This window comes from Trachypithecus francoisi, unplaced genomic scaffold (genome assembly GCF_009764315.1).
Source record: "Trachypithecus francoisi isolate TF-2019V2 unplaced genomic scaffold, Tfra_2.0 Lachesis_group16, whole genome shotgun sequence".
Lineage (NCBI taxonomy): Eukaryota > Metazoa > Chordata > Mammalia > Primates > Cercopithecidae > Trachypithecus > Trachypithecus francoisi.
The window spans coordinates 82,118,075-82,140,191 of record NW_022681461.1 but is presented as its reverse complement, the minus strand read 5'-3'; the positions used below and the strand labels follow the sequence as shown (position 1 = coordinate 82,140,191).

The following is a 22,117-nucleotide window of genomic DNA, read 5'->3' as shown; positions in this document are numbered from 1 at the left end:
AAAAAAGTATTTGATACAGAACTCATACAATAAAATGACAACATGAACAAATTTTATATAAGTGGCTGACTTGGCTGCATTTTATTACAGGAAATTGGAGGTATACTTCGATCTTTAGAAGACGCTCTTGCAGAGGCTCAGCGAGTTAATACTAAATCTCAAAGTGCATTTGATCTCAAGAAGAAAAATCTGGCATGTGAAGAAAGCAAACGCAAAGAGCTGGAAAAAAATATGGTTGAAGTAAGTGAGCTTAATGTGCCACTAGTGCCACTTGTAGACAAGTATATAGTCTCACTAGTGTACATTTATGTATTCCATGAATATTTAGTGAGTGTCTGCTGTACGCTAAGTACAGTTGTTTGGGCTAGGGTTACAACTGGACCAAATGGTCAGAAGTCCTTGCCTTGTGGGCATTCATTCCATTGGAGGAAATGATGTTAAAGAAAATAAATAAAACATGTAACATGTTACATAGTGATAACTGATGTGGAAAAAAAGTAAAGCAGGGAAGGGGATTAGGAGTGTAGGGGAAAAAGGGTACAGTTTGGGATTTTAAGTTGCGTAGCCATTGAAGTAAGGTGGAGAGTAGGGAGAACAGGTTTGATAAGCTTAAGAAATACAGTGTGAATGTAATATGCTTGAGGAGCCTGTTAAGACATCTTGAGTAGTGATGTTGATTAGGTACTTAAATATATGAATAGTGAATCCAGGCAAAAATACAAATTTGGGGGGATCATCAATGTTAGGTGTTATTTAAATCCATGAGACTAGATAAAATGATCAAGGCTGTAAGTATATATAAGAAGGTTGGAGCCCTGGGATACTTTCAGTATTTGAATGTTGGGATAGTTCAACATTCAAAACAGATTGAGTAGCATGAGGAAAATTAGGTGAGTAAGTTGTCCTGGAGTTCAGGTAAAAAAGATATTTCAAGGAGAAGTGTCCGTGAGTACCTGATTAGATTGTGTTCATACTCTCACAGAATGAAAGCAGAAAAAAGAAAAGTGACTATAGATAACTTTTTGAGAAGTTTTCTGAAAGAAGGAGAAATAGGGAGCTAACTGGAGGGTAATACAGAAGAAAGAGTTTTTTTTGGCTTGATTTTACATGGGATAAATAAATTCTATATTGACAGAAAAGATCCAGTAGAAAAGGCGTCATTTGTAATTCAGGAGAGAGAGATGGAAGAGTTGTTAAAATAGGGCCCTTTGGTAGCTGAAAGTAGGATAGGAACTAACGTATAGAGGTCACCTTCATGAGAACTAGAAATAGGTCATCCATGGTAACAGAAGAGTCAAGTATATAGTCAGATGAGTAGGTGTGTTTCTGGAGCTTATGGCACTTCTTTTGAGGGTGATTCTGTTGTCCCAGTGAACATATACATTTGCCTTTCACTGAAGAAAAATTAACGTTTTGAAAATAATTTCTTTATACTGCCCTGTTAGATATTTTTGCAGAGAAATACAATGGTTGAATTAAGAAACAGTGGAAGAAAATTTAGACAAAATTTTGAAGCGATATGAATGTGATGTAGCAGTTTGTGTTGTGGCATCCAACAACCGAAATCAATTCACCAATTACTTTTTTTTTTTTTTTTTAAGGTTTTGTAAAGCTCTAAACATGTAGACCTGCCCTGTTTTGGGTTCATTTTTCTTTAGTCTTGTCATGTCCTTAAGCTTCACACACTGATTGCTCCTTTTTCATCCTTCTTTTCTGTGTCCCTTATTTTTCTAGATCTCTTAATGTTAGTATGCCCTAAGGCTAGCATTCTGATATCTTTTATAAACGTTCATGCCATAGGTGGTCTCATCCAGGTCTGTAACTCTAAATATCATCTATATGTTGATACCTTGCAAATCTGTAAGCAGGCTTAACTCCTGAACTCTGAAGCAGGTTTATTGTATGCAGGTTACCAGGTTGTCTGAGGACAGCAGACAGAACACATTCATACACAACATTTTATGTGAAATGGATTTATTACTTATTGATAGGCAACAAGGGAAAACAGAATTCTAGGATTCATTGCAAGCCGTTCCCCCAAGGCTCAGAAAAGCTGCCTAAGGTGGTTAGAATTTCATTTGCATGTGCCCAACTTGCACAGCAGCTGAGGGACCCCAGAAAACAGCCTGCTCTGGGTTTATACCCTGGAGTAACATGAGACACTGGGCTGAAGCATTGAGATTCTGTTTTAGGGCAGCTGGAGGAGCAGATAGGAACAGTCTTGGCTGTTCCAGCCATTGCCTCCCTTTCTCGGGATATTGCATTATCAGCACATTCTACAGTTATTCTTGAGAACTATAAGCCAGAGAGGGAAGAACTGGCTTAGTCTAGTGCCACCTAAGGAATTGTCTTGTAGTTTATCCTCCAATCTAGGTTTCCACACTAGCAAAACTAGTCCTTTTGTTATGCCCACAGACTTCTCTGAATCTGAAGAAGAAGGAGGTTTGTCTTAGATGGATATAACACTCTGACATAATCTCATTGCGGTATTGTTGAGCCGTAGCCAGAATACATTTCACTGTGCCCAGGAGGACCACAAGCAGGATGATCAGACCTGCCTGGAGCACTGACTCAGCCCAGGATCCCAGAAATCCAGATATGAAGTTGTTAAAGAGGTCAAAGAAGGATCCTTCGGACCTGCTTCCAGATCTGTATTTGTGGCTCTGCAGTACCTGAGGTGTTTATCTAGATACAGCAGGAAGCATTGGCAACCACGTATGCTCTTTCCACTTGTGCTAACGGGTTTAGAGCAGTTGTCTAAAACAACCTTCCCAAGGGATATCTGCTGGGCTGAAAAGCAATGTTATGTATGGTACGGAAGATTTTATAAAGCACTTAAACCCAGAGACAGTAAAACCTCTCGGTAGGTCCTGAGTAAATCTGTTGTACAGCTTTAGGCTGCTGGCCCTATGATATATCTCATTTCTAGGAGTGATACGTAGGGGCATCCCCCAGCATTCCCAACGTACAGAATCCCACCATCTGCCAGCTTTCCAGGCCTGACATCGCCCATCTTCTGTTTGGGTCACTCCTATACTGTCCATGGAAAATGATGTAGTCTTTGGCAAACATCTTTTTTACCTGGACTCCAGGACAACTTACTGGCCTAATTTTCCTCACAGTACTCAATCTCTTTTGAATGTTGAACTATCCTAACATTTAAATGTTGAAAGTATCCTAGGGTTTCAGCCTTTTTATATAAACTTACATAGCACCGTTTCCCCTGTTTTACTGTTCAGTGGCCCCATTCATGGGTAGGGAGGCATTAGCGTTTGCCAGCTAAATCTCATTAGTGGTATAGTTGCATAAGTTCAGTTTCCCCCGTACACAATTGTTCATGAAGCTCCTACACAGAGGGCTTGCACTAGTTCATTGTGTTTCCTTCGTCACCAAGGGGCGCACCCATTGAGGTTATGTTTCATCATAACATTTTGCCACAGTTAAGTTAAAACGGCATTTTTAGCACCCTTTTATGCGACAGATGCTATGTCCTCTCATGTAAGCCAGGGGTTAGGGTCTATTGATGTACACTGTGACATTAGGAATGCTAGGGTAGTTCACTACTAGCAGGACCAGATTGTCATTGTGGGCTATGACAGAAAGTTCCTGGATATCATGTCTAATATCTTATGTTACCTGCCATGGCCACAGCTTGGGAGGTGTTATGCTTCCAGGTCTTTGCTGCCACATTCTTGTGGAAAAAGTGTATTGACAGGTCAGTGCTCCCACCTAACACTCTCCTGGGATCTCAGATGTTCCCACCTAACACTCCTAGGATCTCAGATTTTCCCGAGCTATCATAATATGCATTGCAGTGCTGTGTTTCCTTTGTGCTAAAGTACAGTGTTTAGGTCCATAATGCCCTAGTCAGATGTTGGTACCACCTCACTAACAGGCCACCTTGATATCCTTCAGTTACTTTATGAGTAGGCTATTTCATTGTTCCATTCTCGTTGCTTCGTTTTAGCTCCATTGGCCTGTGAATAACAGAGTACATGGAAAGTCCATTGTATTCCACAAGAGAATGCCCATTGTCATGCAGGTTGGGCAGTGAAGGATGTTCCTTGGTCAGAGTGAAATATGATGAAGTATCAAAAAAAATGACATGTTTCTTTCAAGGGTAGCATCAGGGTCCATATGAGTGACATATATTTGTCGCTTTCAGAAAGCATGTCCTTGTTTCTACATAGGGGATTTTTTTAAATTTAATTTAATTTATTTATTTATTTGAGACAGGATTTCGATCTTGTTGCCCAGGCTGGAGTGTAATGGCACAATCTCGGCTCACTACACCTTGTATTCCACGTCCTGGGCTCAAGCGATTCTCCTGCCTCAGCCTCCCAAGTAGCTGGGATTACAGGAATGCACCACCACAACTGGCTAATTTTGTATTTTTAGTAGAGATAGGGTTCCTCCATAGTAGTCAGGCTGGTCTCAAACTCCGACCTCAGGTCGGATTTGCCTGCCTCAGTCTCCCAAAGTGCTGGGATTATAGGTGTGAGCCACCGTGCCCGGCCCACATAGGGGATTTTTTTTTAGCAGTCCAGTCACTAAGTTGCCCTTCTGCTGACCAGATGGCTAGGCTGTTGGCAACAGCCTATGACTTGGTGAAATGTAGCAAGATATGGCGATGGGGTGGCCCAAATGGACATCATCACTGCATATAGTTTGACCCATTGAGCATAATGTCCATGTTCAGCCTCAGTCAAAAGATGACCACTTATTGGCCTGATGGTGGCTACAGTCAAGAGGATCCCTCCTGTTTTGTTTGATGGAACTTTCAGTAAATCACGCCATACCATTGGTAGGCACATCTCAGAATCTTAGGACCCAGGGAGCCAGAGGAGAAGCCAAAGCATCCCCTGTGGGTTGTTTGGACCCTTCTAATAAGCAAGCCATTTTTTCATGAAGCCTCCTGGTCCCTTGGGGTTGCAACTGGGCTTGATTTCAAATGTACCATTTCTGTTTGATAATCAAGCTCTTTTGAGCCTGCTATAATTCATTGATAGGGTTTTTTTTTTTTTTGTAAGCACTCAAGTGTGGGCAGTTTAAGTCACAGAGTCGCATGTGGTGCTCTAGCCTTAAGACACACAGTCTCCACCAGTGCACAATAGCAAGCAAAAAGTTACATTCCAAGAGCTGTATCGGGTGGCTGCCTCAAGCAACTTAAAAGTTCAACTTCGAAGAGGCTAGGTCTCCCAGTGACAAGTTTCTGTTGCCATAGACTCCGGTCAGCATGCATGGTGGTTGTGGACACCTGTCATTGCATCAGACTAACAGACTGTAAATGTTTTGAAAGCAGCAGCAAGGCTACCACTTTACATTGTTTTCTAAGGCCTGCTACTGCAAAGTCCATTGTTCAAAGTTGGCAGCTTTGTTGGTCACCAGGATTAAAGGGGGCCAAAAAAACACCCACATGGGTTATATGCTGTGTTTAGTACCCAAGAGACCTACCAGCTGTGGGGCTTCTTTTTTGTTAGTAAGTGTCACCAGCACCAACAATTTTTGTTAGACTGTATCTGGGATACTTCCTTGGCTTTCTGTCCAAGTGACCTTGACATTCATCTTATGACCATCCATTAGTCTTCATGCCCCAAAGGCCTGTCTGACCAGCCAGACTAGGCCAGTGCATTGTGACATTTTTATCTTTAGTGGGTTTTGAATTAAGAAAGTAGTGTCTTATTCTCCATTTGGTATGCAATACTGCTTTCATTGAGTAACTTATGAGGTCTTAGGTAAGTCTTGAATAACTTATGAGGTCTAAGGTGGCAGGTCAGGGTGGATATGTGCCACTGGTATAGCTCAAATTCTTAGCTGTGAGGGGCATACCTCCTGAGGTAGTGGTGATGTTCTGCACCACAAGCTACCAAACTATCAATGTCCATACTCAGTGGTGGGAACTGTGGTCACCAGCACCCAAAGTGACACAAAGTATCTACTCACAGCAGGTAAGCATAGTGAGTCATTACATTTGCCTGAAACCCTCCCATGGTCATCAGTTTAACTTTTCCCTAGGAAAACTGGAAATAAGTCCTGTGGGCTCCGGCATCCAAGAACTCCAGAAAAGCTTACTTTCATTTCTTTTTCTCATCTTAACAGGAGTATAGGGCCATCTCTGGTGGGGACCTGGAGACCTTGGTCCTGCTCTAAACTATTCTGTTTAGCCATTTGGATCCACAGTGTCCCTTTATCAAACAAACACTTCAACCAGGCTGCATAAGTCTTTCCTGGCCTTTCTGTATACTCATCCTCTAGTGAGCTTCGTTTTCTATGAGGCCTGCGTTGTATGTGTTGGTTCTCTCAGATGCCTCAGGGACTGTCTGAGTACCTCTTTCCTGTTCCCTCTCAGGATCCATCTGACTACCCGCTTCCCGAGCTATCTGGCCCTGGGAATGAGCAATTACATGTGTCCAACAACCAGGGGATCATGTGCCGAGCTCCCCCATTTCTGTTTCTTGCTCTGCCTCAATTCATGCAGCCAGCTTATTCATTGAGGGGGTCATCTATATTCCATTTATTATGGCTCCTTCTCCATAAAACATCCAGCTGCATATCCAAGCCCCTCAACCCTTTAGGGTGATATCTCTGCCCTAGGCTGGGTATTGGGGACAGGGAGGCGAAGGGGTGAAGCCATTCCAGCTTTATCAGTAAGCCATGATTCTGTCAGAACAGACCCTACTAACTGCAGTGATGGTATGAAACAAGTTCACTATGTACTAGTTACCAACTTGTCAGTGTTAATGGAACTCATACAGCACAAGTTATATGAAGCAAATTTATTTCCTACAGATAGGCAGTAATAGTAAACGCCTAGGTTTCATGGTGGGCCATTCCCACAAGTGTTGGATGGAGTTCCATCTGTGTGTTCCCCATACAGCTGATGGACCCTAGAAAGCAGCTTGCCCTGGGTTTACACCCCAGGCTATAAACCCAGCCTGCCCTGGGTTTGTATCACAGAAATAGAGAAATGGGGGTGGTCAGCACATGATCCCCTGGTTTACATGAGTTGCTGAGCTAAAGCATGAAAAGACATGCATATTTCTAGGAGGAAACTGAAATAGAGTATGGATTATTCAGGCCATTCCCTCTATCAGAATGTTGCATTTTCTAGCACATTCTACAGCTATTTTTAAGAACCACAACTGAGAAAGGGAGAATAAGATTAGTCTAATGGCCGGGCGCGGTAGCTCAAGCCTGTAATCCCAGCACTTTGGGAGGCTGAGACGGGCGGATCACGAGGTCAGGAGAGCGAGACCATCCTGGCGAACACGGTGAAACCCCGTCTCTACTAAAAATACAAAAAAACTAGCCGGGCGAGGCGGCGGGCGCCTGTAGTCCCAGCTACTCGGGAGGCTGAGGCAGGAGAATGGCGTAAACCCGGGAGGCGGAGCTTGCAGTGAGCTGAGATCCGGCCACTGCACTCCAGTCCGGGCGACAGAGCGAGACTCCGCCTCAAAAAAAAAAAAAAAAAAAAAAAAGATTAGTCTAATGACATCCAGATGACTGTCCAACAAACTGTAGATTTCTTTGTCCAGCTACTTAATTAACATTTTTACCTGGATGACTTTTAAAAAGTGTAAAACAACATTTTCAGAATAGAATTTAGGAATTTTCCTCATCTACCCAGACCCACCTGAGTTACTGAATTTTCCTCATGTCAGTAAATGGTACCACTATTTACCTAATTGTTGAGGCCAGAAATCTTAAGAGTCCTCTGGATTCTCGCCATTCTTTAAATATCTAGATCCAGTCTATCAATAAATTCTGTTAACTTTAAAAGTGTATTCAGAATACAGCCACTTTTTGTTACCTGCATTACTGCCAACTTCATTCAAACCATCACCTCTCATGAGGGCTACTGCAATAATGTGCTTATTAGTTGCCCTACTTTTTTCCTTTTGCCACTCTATAGTCTGTTCTTTACAGAAGCTAAAATATAAATTGAATCACATCACTCCTGTGCTTAAAATCCTTCAGTGGTTTCCAAATTACATGTACGCTGAATGACACGGGAACAACATGGGTTTGAACTGCGTGGATCGACTTATTAGCAGATTTTTCTCAATAAATATATTGGAAAATTATTTGAAGGTTTACAACAATTTGAAAAAACTTGCAGACAAATACCATATGACCTAGAAATATCAAAAAAATTAAGAAAAATTTAAGTATGTCATAAATGCACAAAATATATGTAGGTACTAGTCTATTTTATCATTTACTACAATAAAATACACAAAAATCTGTTATAAAAAGTTAAAATTTTTCAAAACTTAAACACCATATTTGGCACTATTTGTAGTTCAGAGAAATGTAAACAAATGTAAAGATGCAATATTAAATAACTGCATAAAACTATAGAACATACTACACTATTGTAATACTTTTGTAGCCACCTCCTGTTGCTGTGGTGGTGAACTCAAATAAACTCAGTGTGACATTAATCATTTACTTCTGAGTAGTTCGCGTTTCCAGTAAGTGGCAAGCTCGGTAGAAAGTGATGTCTTGTGGTTCTCCTGTATTTTTCATCATGTTTAGTGCAATACCATAAACCCGAATAACATGGGATCTATATGAAGTGGCACTAGTGATACTGAAAATGCTCCCAAAAAGCAGAGAGAAGTCAGGATGCTACAAGAAACAGTTGAGTTGCTTGATAATATACCATAGATTGAGGTCTGCAGCTGTAGTTGCCTTCCTTTCCAGACAGATGATTTATATTGTAAACAGATGATATAAACTTACCGTGTCAATAAATACACTACAGTACTGTAAATGTATTTTCTCTTATGCTTTTAACATTTTCTTTTTTCTAGCTTTATTGCAAGAATACAATATATAATGTAGCATACAAAATATAAGTTAATTGTGTTATGTTATTGGTAAGGCTTTGGTTAACAGTAGGTTATTAGTAGTTAAGTTTTTGGAGGAATCAAAAGCATTTTTGACTGTGTGGTGGGTCTGTACTCGAACTCCCATCTTGTTTAAGGATCAACTGTATAATTAAATCTAAGTCTTTACCATGGCCGGCAAGGTGCTTCATGATATGACTGTTGGCTCCTTAACCATTTACTCACTGTGCTCCTAGTCCAGTTCCTCAAACATTCAAACATGTTCCTAAGGGCTTTCAAGTATACTGTCCCACAAGTATTTGCACAGTCACTCATCCCACTTCATCCAGTCTTCCGTTCAAATGGCATCTCAAAGGCCTTCTCTTACTCTTCTTGAAGTACGAGTTCCTATCTCTCTATTCCCCAACCTTATTTTGTTTGTTGACCATGTCTTCTAACCTTGAATATAGGCTCCCTTAGAACAGTGACTTAGTCTGTGTCTTTAGTGTCTTAGAACAGGGTCTACTATACAGTAAGCACTTAATAAATGATGAATCATGAACTAATCAAGTGGGCCATAATTTGTTGTCACTTTCATTGTAAATAAGATCGTTAGATTTTCTTTTTTCGGGGCTGGTATCTTGCATAGTGTCAGATATCTGGTTAATATTACCTAAAAAGTGTTACATAATAGTAATACTTTTTCTGTAACTATTTAGTGGTCGAATTTTATGGCTCTTGACAGTTTATAAAATACTTTCATATATGTGCTCTTAATTCTAAAATCTACTTTTAAGCTTAGTGTAGGATGTCTGTTATTTCAGTTTTACAGTTTTAGAAATTCATTTTTAGTCCCTTCAAGTGATTTGTTTAAATCTGCAATTATTATTTAGCCCAGTGTCTCATGGATTTAATTTATAACATGGAATGAAAATATTTCAAGTAGTGTTTAAGAGTTATATTTATTCTAAAAACTGTAACTTCAAAATGATAATTCAGTATTTATATACAGTTATGATGGTTAAATTGCTTTATTATGCTCACTCCAAATTGCTATGGAATTTGATTACATAAGGATATATGCGTATAAGAAAGTAGATGTTTTTCCTGAAATACATTATTTTTCCATTTGAAACTCTTCCTAAAGGACTCTAAAACTTTAGCAGCAAAGGAAAAAGAGGTTAAAAAGATAACAGATGGACTGCATGCCCTTCAAGAAGCAAGTAATAAAGATGCTGAAGCTCTGGCGGTTGCACAGCAGCACTTCAATGCAGTTTCCGCTGGCCTGTCCAGTAATGAAGATGGAGCAGAAGCAACTCTTGCTGGTCAAATGATGGCCTGTAAAAATGATATAAGTAAAGCTCAGACAGAAGCCAAACAGGTAAATATAGACATTAAGCACTATATGATTGCTGTTTTTTTTAAGAAGTTTCTTTTCACATTGTGCTTTGGCAATTGTTACATAATGTTGAAAATAATCAGTGTCAAGGAACTTGTTTGTTTACGTTATTCTGCAACTCTAATGCCTAATGCAGGAAAATTCAAATATATTATTGCTAAATATTGGTGAACCTAATTTGTTAAGATGCTGTACAACATAAATTACGTTAATTCAGTATGTGAGTGTAATAAATGCTTTGTTCTGTTTGCAGCATTGTGTGGAATTTTAGAGATTAATCCATTTATTCTTTTTTTGGCTATTTTTATTTTTTATTAATATCACAATGTTGAAGTCTTAAGCTTTAACAGGAAAACAGGATTGTCCTCCCCATTGCTTTGCCTATCATACCTAGTTCTTAAAACCTTGTTTCTGAAGCTTTACATTTTTCTAGGAAGTATCTGTACCTCACATTTAGCCACATTATAGTCTTTGTTCTCCCTACTCTGATTTCATAATCTTAAAAGTCTTGTCAGTCTATTACAGTGTTTCTCAGATTTTACATAGTAGTACAACTTAAAGTCCTATGAACACAAGAATTTTGCTAGCAGAAAAAATACATATACACAGGCATATCATTGTTTCTTTTTAAATGGAAGATGCAGATTTTAAAACAGGTACACAAATGTGTGTGATTATGCATTAATCCTCAGGTTTTCCTCTTTATATATTTGCAACTTTTTCATTCAGGCATGACAGAGATGACAGTCACAAATTTATAAGAACTCTCAACAGTAGAAAATCTTTAAAGTACTCTGTCTATTATTTTATAAGGGAACGGGGAAAAAATACACAGTTTTGGAGGATACCCCCATCTGGGTTTTAGAATACTAGTTCATAGTTTTAAGAAGCAGTGGTCAATTGTATAAACTCTTGAATGCCTGACACATTTAATTTAAATAGTTCTAGCATTTAATTATTAGACTCTCAGCATTTATGTTTCTTTGTCAGTTTAGCTTCTTTTCCTATATAATTTTAGATCTTATTGCTCAATTCAGTATCTTAACTGTTTTTAGACAGCACTCACAAATATATACAAATACGAATTTGAACAACTAAGCGGAAAGGAAAGGAAGGAGAGTTGTGATTTCTAGCTTGCTGTAATTACCAGCTACTGACAGTTATTCGATATAATCCTTCAATTTTAATATGTCATATCTTATTAAAATATGGACTTTAATTTCAAATTCTTTAACAACATATTGATCATATATTAGTTTATACTTTTGTAGTTTTTGAGAAGAAAATACTAAGAAATGACTAATTTCTTGAAGTACTAATCCAAGAGACCAAACAATTAAATTTTTAAGGCTAAGATCTCATAGTAAAACCAATCTGAATCTTTGGCCATTTAATTACTAGCACTGTCTCCCTCATACATCCTATAGTCTGTTGCATTTTTCTGCCACAGGCTCAGATGAAGTTGAAGCATGCTCAACAGGAATTAAAGAATAAACAAGCTGAAGTTAAGAAGATGGATAGTGGCTACAGGAAGGATCAAGAAGCTTTAGAAGCTGTAAAAAGACTTAAAGAAAACCTTGAAGCTGAAATGAAAAAGCTAAATTATGAAGGTTTGCCTTTAAAAACATGATAATCAGATCATGAGGAGGTAGTGATTTTTGATAAAAAGCTAATTTAAATAAAGAACGCAAGCAAGTAGGAAACATTTCTTAGCCTATTAACGAGCGTTAGTATTAAGAAGTGTTTGTAAGTATAGTAAAAAAAAAACCTAATTATAAAACAACTCTTGAATTTTTGAAAACTCAGTATTGAGAATTTCCTGCTTCAATCATTTGAAAGCTCAAAAATGTCATTTGTGTATTTCTACATTAGTAGGCATTCGGTTTGTATATTATTTTTTGAAATGAAAATTATTTACTGTTGGAAATAATGTTTGACAATGGATAGAAATTGGAAGGTTCAGCCTGCGTTTGTAATAGTTACAGAAATTTGTATTTTTTGCATGTTTTGGAAATAGTGGTTACTAATATTTTCCTTAAAACAGTAGACTGAACTTTTAAAACTTGGTTTTAATTTATTATGATTTATCTTTCAGAAAATAAAGAGGAAAGCCTTTTGGAAAAGCGCAGGCAGCTGTCTCGTGATATTGGTAGATTGAAAGAAACATATGAAGCTCTATTAGCCAGATTTCCCAATCTTCGATTTGCATACAAGTAAGAGACTTTGCCTTGAATTTTAAGATAGAAGTAATCAAGACATTTTTATTTAAGCTGGAAGTAGTCTGAAAGTTTTGTCGACACCGAGATTTTTGTATGAAATTTGTTGTAACTGCTTTTCTTTCACTGGTATTTTTCCTTTAAGCATTTGTTGAAATGTTTTAAATGTTGGCAGGGAAATTCTTGTGAAATTTAATGGCTAATGATGGCACTAATCTTAAAATCAGGGAAATTTAATCTCAGTTCAAAATGTCTTTAAAGTTATTCTGTCATTAATGTTAAATATCCACGTTTACATCTTATAATTTGTTTTGCTATGTGGGTTAATGGAATATTTACAGTAATCATAAGTATTATAGCGATTAGAACATCAGAGTTGTTCTTATTACATTGAAACATACTGAAAGATCTATTGATTGATGTAAAAACAACAGCTGGCTAGTCATTTGGGACATTTTAAAATTTTTAGTTTGTTAAAACCATGTGCTGATTCTGCTTTCATTTCACTTTAATGTGTTGTCCAAAAGAGCTCTTGATGAGTAAAGTATAACTTTTTCTACTTTATTATCTAAGATAAATTTTTGTCAACTTTTGTATTTCAGGGATCCAGAGAAGAACTGGAACAGGAATTGTGTGAAAGGACTTGTGGCTTCTCTGATTAGTGTGAAAGATACTTCTGCAACCACAGCTTTAGAATTAGTGGCTGGAGAACGACTCTACAATGTTGTAGTAGACACAGAAGTAAGTTGATTTTAATTTTAAAAAATTTTAAATTTGGTTAGCTTGAAAAGTAATGTGCTGCTAAAAGAATTGAATACTTTCTTGATGTTTTAAGGCTCTCCTCTAAGGTGACGTATTTACAGGGTAAAATTGTTTTGGTTCATAACTTTTTGATAACTATTCCAAAGGAAGGCTCATGCTTACTCAGAAACTCAGAATGCATATTACCAATCTGAAACTTTTGGGATCTCTTTGCTGTATAAGTTGAATTTAATTTGTAAAATAATCTGAGAGCAAATGACCTGTTTTTAATGTCAGTCTTCCCATCAAGGTAACATTGAATTTATCTACATTTCTTCATTTCTCCTTGTTATCCTTCTGTAAAATGCTCATACTCTTTCCTGTAAATGCTACATAGTCATTGTCAAATTTACTTTTTTTTTTTTAATTTATATTATATATACTTAAAATGTATAAGAAGCCTGGATACGGTGGCTCACACCTGTAATCCCAGCACTTTGGGAGGCCGAGGTAGGGAGATCATTTGAGCCCAGGAGTTCGAGACCAGCCTCGGCAACATGGCAAAACCCCATCTCTACTGAAAATACAAAAGTTAGCCAGGCACGGTGGCGCGCACCTGGAGTCCCAGTGACTGTGGAGGCTGAGGCACGAGAACTGCTTGAACTTGGGAGGTGGAAGTTGCAGTAAGCTGAGATCACACCACTGCACTCGTGCCTGGGCAACAGAGCAAGACTGTTTATCTCTAAAAAAAGAAAAAAACAAATGTACAACAAGATGTTTTGATACATATACATGGTGAAATGGTTATTGTAGTCAAACATATTAACATAGCCATTCACCTTCCATAGTTACCTTTTCTGTGTGTGATAGCACCTAAAATTTACTCTTAGCAAATTTTCAATATACACTATTATTAATTATAGTCCTCATGCTGTACAGTACATCTCTGAATAGGTAGATTTATTTATCCTACCCAACTGCAAGTAAGTATGCTTTGACCTGTGACCTACTTCCACCCATTTTCTTTCCCTCCTCATCCCTGATAACCACTATCCTACTCTTTTTATTTGTTCAACTTCGTTTTAAAGATTCCATGTACAAGTGAGGTCATACAGTATTTTTTTTTCTTTGTCTAATTATGTCACTTAGCATCATGTCTTCTGGGTTTATTCATGTTGTCACAAATGGCAGCATCTCCTTTTTCAAGGTCAAATGATGTTCCATTGCATATAATAATTATAGCTTGATTGTTTGGGATAAATGGCACTAAACATTTGTTATAGACTACTAAACTTGCATTCTCTCAATTTTCTGTCTTTTTTAACGTGCGTTTTTAAAATTCTAATGTGTGTTGTAGGTTACTGGTAAAAAGCTACTCGAAAGGGGGGAACTGAAACGTCGATACACCATAATTCCACTCAATAAAATTTCAGCCAGATGTATTGCACCAGAAACTCTGAGAGTGGCTCAGAATCTTGTAAGTCTCATTTTGTCTTATTTATATGTTTAATCTTCATCTGTGTGGGTGTGTGTGTGTTTTTTTTTTAAGTTAGAAGACGTTAATTTTGAGGAGCATAATCATATACAGACCCACAAAATTAAAATACAAGAAAATTGGGTTGGCTTGTGCAATTAGGTGACAAGAAAATAGAAATGTTGAAAGACTTGAACTCCCTTTCATATACTTCACTTTGTGGTATTAGAATGTCCTTTTTAACCTTAAGTCACATGACTATCAGGTGATGGTGAAAATTACACTCCTGATTCCTGAATGATTAGAATTGAGCTTCTAGATAAATACCCCAAATTCTTCAAGTTTTTGTTTTTGTTCCTATGTCAGGCATACTTAAACTGCCCACAGTGACATCCATTATGGGAGGCCTTCATTAGTATTGCAGTGATGCTTCTTTATTAGAGTTCTTCTAGATTGTTATTCAGCCTGTGCAGGTACATAGCAGGGACCAGGATCCCATTCAACTGCTGACGTTGATCTAAAGTGACATGCTTGCTAGTAAGAAAATAGATCAGTACAAGGAAATACATTTAAAAGTTATTGTAGTTGTGTAATACTGTGAAAACATGAAGTCAGTGATAACATTCAGCTGTAATCAGTTTTTTTATTGAGCAGACATTCCAAGTACATGAGTTGAAAAAACATTTCTGTGAAATTTACAAATACACTTGTAACTAATTGGATGTTGTATCCTTAGTTAAATTCAGAAGATTTCAATGAAAATGATTTCAAAATATAGTTGTGTTGATATGTATACTATCAGGAGAGGGAGGATGAATGCTGAGTAATTGAAAGGTGGTGTTTTTGGTTGGTACTTTCTTTACTTGAAGAATCACCATTAAGTCCAGAAGGTTCAGGAAGTTAATTCAGCCATACGTCAAGTCCCAGCATTAGAAGGAAATTGGGATTTCAAGTAACAGCAAAAATACTTTGCCTCAGATCCCTTAGCCAGACCTATTTGATGGTAGCTGCCACATCAAAGAACAATACTGAACATACGTTACATAGAGCTTCTTTTGTTGTGATTGCCACTGCTGATACTAAGCTCTAAAAGAGATGCTTATTTTTTCTTAAAATGATGGCAGAGGTAGCGTCTATAAACAAAGGCTGAGAAGAAGCATTGTGATCAAAATAGAGGACTGAGGGATTTTTAAAATTACTTTTACTCTCTATTACTTGTGTTTTTATTTCTGTAACTGGCAGATGACTGCTCTAGCATGTTTCATTTGTATGAAAAAATATTTGTTAAACCAAATTCCTGATTATTGAAACAAAATTTTCATATAGTTGTGTTGATCTGGGAATTACAGGTTAAGCACTCCAAGTCCAAAAACTGAAATTTTGCAAAAATCAAAACTCTGACACCCAAAAAATGCTCATTGGAACATTTTGGATTTAGAAAGTTCAACCACTGTAGTACAAATATACCAAAATCTGAAAACTGAAACACTTCTGTTCTAAGCATTTAGGATAAAGGATACTCAATCTGTACCATCATTAAGAAAGTTGTGTCCAGTCAACTTTGATAATGGACACTTAGAAACATGGTGATGGCTCCTTATTGATAGAAACTTTCATGATGCCCAGTACTAGCTATTAATGAATATTTTACTTAGCGATAGATCTTTCAGTATTTAAACCTGCAATTTTTTTTTCCCGATTACATAGCTTTTTAGAAAGTTCAGAAAGAATTTTAATGCTAGGTAAGTATTACTTAAGTTTCCATTACAGCAGTTCTTACTAGTTTATAAAATAATACCTGAAAGGAAAAGAAGTAGTATGTACTGTGGCGTATCTATTGTTGTCCCACAGGTTGGCCCTGACAGCGTTCATGTGGCTCTTTCCCTGGTTGAATATAAACCAGAACTTCAGAAAGCAATGGAGTTTGTCTTTGGAACAACATTTGTTTGTGACAATATGGATAATGCCAAAAAAGTGGCCTTTGATAAGAGGATAATGACTAGAACTGTAACTCTCGGAGGGGATGTGTTTGATCCTCATGGGACATTGAGTGGAGGTAAGTTTTATATCTTTTTTTTTTTTTTTTTTTTTTTTTTTTTTTTTGAGACGGAGTCTTGCTGTGTCTCCCAGGCTGGAGTACAGTGGGGCGATCTCGGCTCACTGCAAGCTCCGCCTCCCGGGTTCACGCCATTCTCCCGCCTCAGCCTCCCGAGTAGCTGGGACTACAGGCGCCCGCCACCTCGCCCGGCTAGTTTTTTGTATTTTTAGTAGAGACGGGGTTTCACCATGTTAGCCAGGATAGTCTCGATCTCCTGACCTCGTGATCCACCCGCCTCGGCCTCCCACAGTGCTGGGATTACAGGCTTGAGCCACCGCGCCCGACTTATATCCTTTTGTCCTCACAATTCTTTGTAGTAAATAGGAAGAGGCCTTTCTTAAGTACATTTTTAGCCCAACTACCCACTTCTTCAGGAAACCTGTTAACTTCTCATTTGTGTGTTTGCCAGTGCCGCCTACCTCCTGTCAAAAGTAAAACAAAAAATTAAACCTGCTCTTGAAATGGTACCTTAATGTCTTAAAGGAATTCTTAGACAGTGATCGTATTCTTCTTGGTCTGGTATTTGCCACACTGAGTTTGCAGATCTTTGTCAAGACAATCGAATAACAAACACTGAATATGTTTACTGTATACCAGTGTTCTGCAACTATGCTGTCCAGTACAGTAGCCACTAGCCATATGTGACTCTTTACATTTAATTAAGTTAAATAAAAGTAATTTCCTTGGTTGCATTTGTCACATTTCAAGAGCCCATAACCACAAATGATTAATGGATAATTAGACAATGCAGATATAGAACATGTCTATCATTCTATAAAACCCTATTCTATGGGCTTTAAATAAGAATTAATTCTTAATAACAACGATGAAGTAGGCATAGTATTATCATCTCTAATATACAGTTGCAGAAATGAAGATACAGACTGGTTAAATAACTCAATACAGGGTGGCAGAACTCAGAATTTGAATCGCAGCAGTCTGATTTCAGGGTTTGTGTTTTTAACCCAGTAAACGGCATAAAGCCATTTGAGGTATCAAGTGACTTAATGTCTTTCTAGGCCATGAAAACAATAGCCAGTTCAATGATTTCCATGCAGGTATTAGGTTCTACAGTACACAGTCAAATGACTAGTATCTGCAAATGGAAGATAAAAAGAGACTGTTTTTACATGTCTACAAGAGAAGAAACTTTTTAGATTTTATTGATTCAGATGCTTTTGAAGTTTTTACTTACAGGATAGGAAATAACCCCATATCTTAATTACCAAGTGTTTAAACAGCATTTTTAATTGACCTTAGCATTCTTCCATCAAATCTGCAGAGTTTCTTTGTCCACATAATACCTCAGCCTGTCACTGCCAGATAATTATAGTTGTATAATGTGAAATCGGTTTATTCTGCTTGTTGCGCTGTATCAGAACTTAGGTCAGCCCCCCAGTCTTAGCTTACAACAAATTTATTTCATGTGAATGCTACATCTGCTGCAGATCAGTTGCCTTTCTGCTCAGTGCTATTCTCATTCTGGGACTCATTGTGAAGGAGAAGCAGTCCCTCCCTGTCTTGAACATATTTTTCTCAGGGCAAACGGAAAGCAAATGATAAATTATGTACTGCCTCCTAAAGCTTACTTTCAGAAGGGACACGTTTCTCCATTTCATTGGCCAGAGCAAATCACATAGGCAAGTCCAATGTCAGAGGGTGGAAGATGGGCCCAGTATACAAGGCAGTGGTTATTTTGAATAAATAATACCTACTACAACCTCTTGGATCTGTTATGAGTTCTCTGTGTTCTAAGGTTCAGGTGATGGAATGAATTCCATGGCTTCATAAGCTCACTATAATATTTACTATTGAATCGATTTGAGTGTAATTCTCTTAGAAGGCTTTTTATTGTGTAGTGTATACCTGGTAACTCAATGTGGAAGATCTGTTTGAATTTGCCTCTCTCAGGTGCTCGATCCCAGGCGGCTTCTATTTTAACCAAGTTTCAAGAACTCAAAGATGTTCAGGATGAACTGAGAATCAAAGAGAATGAGCTGCGGGCTCTAGAGGAGGAATTAGCAGGTCTTAAAAACACTGCTGAAAAGTAAGAACTGTATATACATTTTCTAAATTAAAGATTTGCATTGTAGAAAATGATAGAAAATTTACTTTTATTTGCAGAAATACAGCTTCTGACTTTTCTCATATTTTTTGGTTTATTTAAAATTGATTAAATTGTGAGTTGGTAACCATTTATCTATTTTTTTTCTTATAAGAGAGATGTCTTAAGAAATCAGCAAAATCTATTTAAGCAAAACAAAAAAAATCATTCAAATATTCCATTCTTTCTGCTGAAGCAGAACTTGGATAGCGTTGGTGGGGAAACCCTTAGATACTCTGGTGTCTGATACCAGAGGTTACTTGATTTCCTGATTTGACATTAAAATGGTAGAGTATAGCATTGATCAGGTGCCCACAGTAAGTTTAATAGCATTGTGACCATCCTTCCTATATCAAGGATCTGCTAGGTTGTCTATGAGCAGGTAAACAAGTTCGTGTCGAATATCAGCACTGTGTTTCCTTACAGTATTTCTTCTGTATAGGTATGGATAAGATACATAAATACTTTCCAACATCGTTTCTATTTAGTATAATAGAGTTATATGTGTATTTTTATTTTTCAATATTGGGATCATGCTAATGTAACCTTTTTGTGTCACTCAGTAAACATTTACTGAGTGCTTCCTGTGTGCCACATATTCTTCTAGGGGCTGGGGATCAGATAAGTATCCCTGCCTTCATCTATTTTTTTCTTGTTGGAGAAGCAGACAATAAAGAAAGATAAATTGGTAAAACATGTTACTAGTTCTAAGAAGAAAAAAGTAAATCAGGAAAGGAGATAGGAACTATCTAGGGCAAAGACATGTTAAAATTTTATATTGGGTGACCAAGAAAAGCCTCACTGAGGACATGATTGTTGAGTAAACACACGAGTGAGTGAGTGAACAAGAGTGAGTGAACTGGCTCTGTGGTTATCTGGGAGAATAAGTCCCCACTTGAATTGAAAGCTTCATGAGTTAAAAGAGCTACAAACCTAACAAAGTGCATTGTTTGAAAGTTTGGCCAGGCCTAGTGGTGCACACCTGTAATCCCAGCACTTTGGGAGGCTGAAGCAGGTGGATCGCTTGAGCTCAGGAGTTCAAGACCAGCTCGGGCAACATGGAGAAACCCTGTCTCTATTAAAAATACAAAAAAGTTAGCCAGGCATGGTGGCATGTGCCTGTGGTCTCAGCTAGTCAGGAGGCTGGGCAGTTCAAGGTTGCTGTGAGCTGAGATTGTGCCACTGCACTCTATCCTTGGGGACAGAGTGAGACCCTGTCTCAAAAAAAAAATTTTTTTTTTTAAAGTTTAATTGTAATTTTTTCCAGTATTTCTGAAGATGACAAATAGGGACTGATTTAAAAAGATTTTATTCAGAATTCGCAATACTGAATACAATTTAAAAAATCTAAATAAATGTTGAAATGATTATTTTGGGGTACGTTTTTAGCATTCAAATTCTGTAGTTATGAAAGCTTAGAATGGCACCAAGACTTTTGAGGACGCTAAATATGGACAAGATTTTCATAGTCAGGATGACCATTCAAAGATACAAATCGAATCAGTTTTTCTGTTTTCTTTTTCTTTTTTTTTTTTTTTTTTTTGAGATGGAGTCTCACTCTGTCACCCAGGCTGGAGTACAGTGGCCCGATCTCGGCTCACTGCAACCTCTGCCTCAGCCTCCCAAGTAGCTGGGATTACAGGCACTTGCCACCACACCAGCTAATTTTTGTATTTTTAGTAGAGATGGAATTTCACCATGTTGGCCAGGTTGCTCTCGAACTCCTGGCCTCAAGTGTTCTATCCTGTTTACTTTCAAACATCACATACATATAAAGGCCTGCATTTTACCTTCATGAATATAAATTAACCATAAAGTAAATGAATTTTTTTCTGTGAGAAGAGTAAAACAAAATTTTTCTGTGATATGTGGAAGCTCTAACAAGGTGATGAGTATGTAGTTAGTTACATTTGGCTTAGAACTGTCAATTTTGTTCAGTAGTATTGGATCATTTGTTCTGCAGAATTGAATTCTTTCCTAATTGTGTCACTGAGGTCAAGGAAGGAAAATAGATTTTGAAAAAAATGAGAATGGTGGAAGGATCAGCTAAAGCCATTGTTTCACACCATATCAGGAAAGTAACATCTTTTAAACAAATATTTCTATACTCCACATTTTTAAATTAACTTGAAGTTAAAATTATTAAGTACTGTCAAGTATAGCTTCAGTCAGGAATATTCAGGGTAGTATTTATATTTTATAAGTTTTGTTTTTTTTTTCCTCAAACCTCATGAATTTCTAGTGACAAGGTACTTTGTGAATTTATATTAACTTGAAATTTCACTGCAACTGAATTAGCTAAATACCTTTCAAAGAAATGACTAAGCATCCAGAACTGGGATTGAATTACAAAGTTTTCAAGAAGGTGCGTTTTAAAACAACTAAGTTCAAAACGATTTTCTTACACTAAAAGTAGGGAACATTATTATTAACATTTGAAAATGAGGTTAATAGATAATTAAATTTTTGAAATGTTATGTAATTGTTATAACCATTTTTTGTGGTGAGTAGTTGGTTTTTTTTTTCTTTTTAGTTAGCAAGAGGGATTATTTTTAAGGAAACCTAGCTGTTAAATATTTCTAGTGTAAATAGTTATTGTGGATTTTAGTCATTTAGAGTTGTTTACCTTCAATGACTATATCTAAATTTGAATTAATTGGTGCCTCAGAAACTTGAAAATCATCAAAATTATTCCTGTAACCAGTAGCATCTTATATGGTTTATAATGTATATGAGTTTATTTTAGGTAAGAATCTGAAGTTTGAATGTATTTCTCAAATACTAGAGAAATTACAGTCATTTCTTACGTGTTTCTGTTTTTGTAAGGTATCGCCAACTAAAACAGCAGTGGGAGATGAAAACTGAAGAGGCAGATTTATTACAAACCAAGCTCCAGCAAAGCTCATATCACAAGCAACAGGAAGAATTAGATGCCCTTAAAAAAACCATTGGTAAGATGAAAACAGCCCATGCTTAATCTCTGGTTTTATTTGTATCCATTACCTTACCTTAGGTATCTTCTCTACCTGTGCTATGTTTAAGATACATATGATAAAGTTTATTTAGGGAAAATCCAAGTATGGGATTTCTAGGTCTTAGGGTATGGTTATTTTCATCTTTATTATATATTGTCAAAGGTCTGTTCATTTTTACCGATGTTCATGTCCACCAGTGGCATATGAAAGTTTTCATTTCTCTAAGTTCTTTTTTTCTCCAGACTTTTAAAATTTTCCAAATCTGTTGGTTGTGAAAAG

At 37.2% G+C, this 22,117-nt stretch overlaps 1 protein-coding gene across 6 annotated transcripts in view; it reads left to right on the top strand.

The window, feature by feature from the left end:
• The window catches only part of SMC2 (structural maintenance of chromosomes 2), a 47,918-nt gene that overhangs the window by 7,970 nt on the left and 17,831 nt on the right, over positions 1 to 22,117 (top strand). For all 6 annotated transcript variants that reach the window (XM_033237929.1, XM_033237926.1, XM_033237930.1 and 3 more), the window contains exons 9-17: positions 91 to 240; positions 9,979 to 10,212; positions 11,681 to 11,840; positions 12,326 to 12,443; positions 13,049 to 13,187; positions 14,545 to 14,664; positions 16,513 to 16,717; positions 18,671 to 18,806; positions 21,690 to 21,814. In XM_033237929.1, the coding sequence (XP_033093820.1) occupies positions 91 to 240; positions 9,979 to 10,212; positions 11,681 to 11,840; positions 12,326 to 12,443; positions 13,049 to 13,187; positions 14,545 to 14,664; positions 16,513 to 16,717; positions 18,671 to 18,806; positions 21,690 to 21,814 (1,387 nt within the window). The remainder of the gene's footprint in view (positions 1 to 90; positions 241 to 9,978; positions 10,213 to 11,680; positions 11,841 to 12,325; positions 12,444 to 13,048; positions 13,188 to 14,544; positions 14,665 to 16,512; positions 16,718 to 18,670; positions 18,807 to 21,689; positions 21,815 to 22,117) is intronic.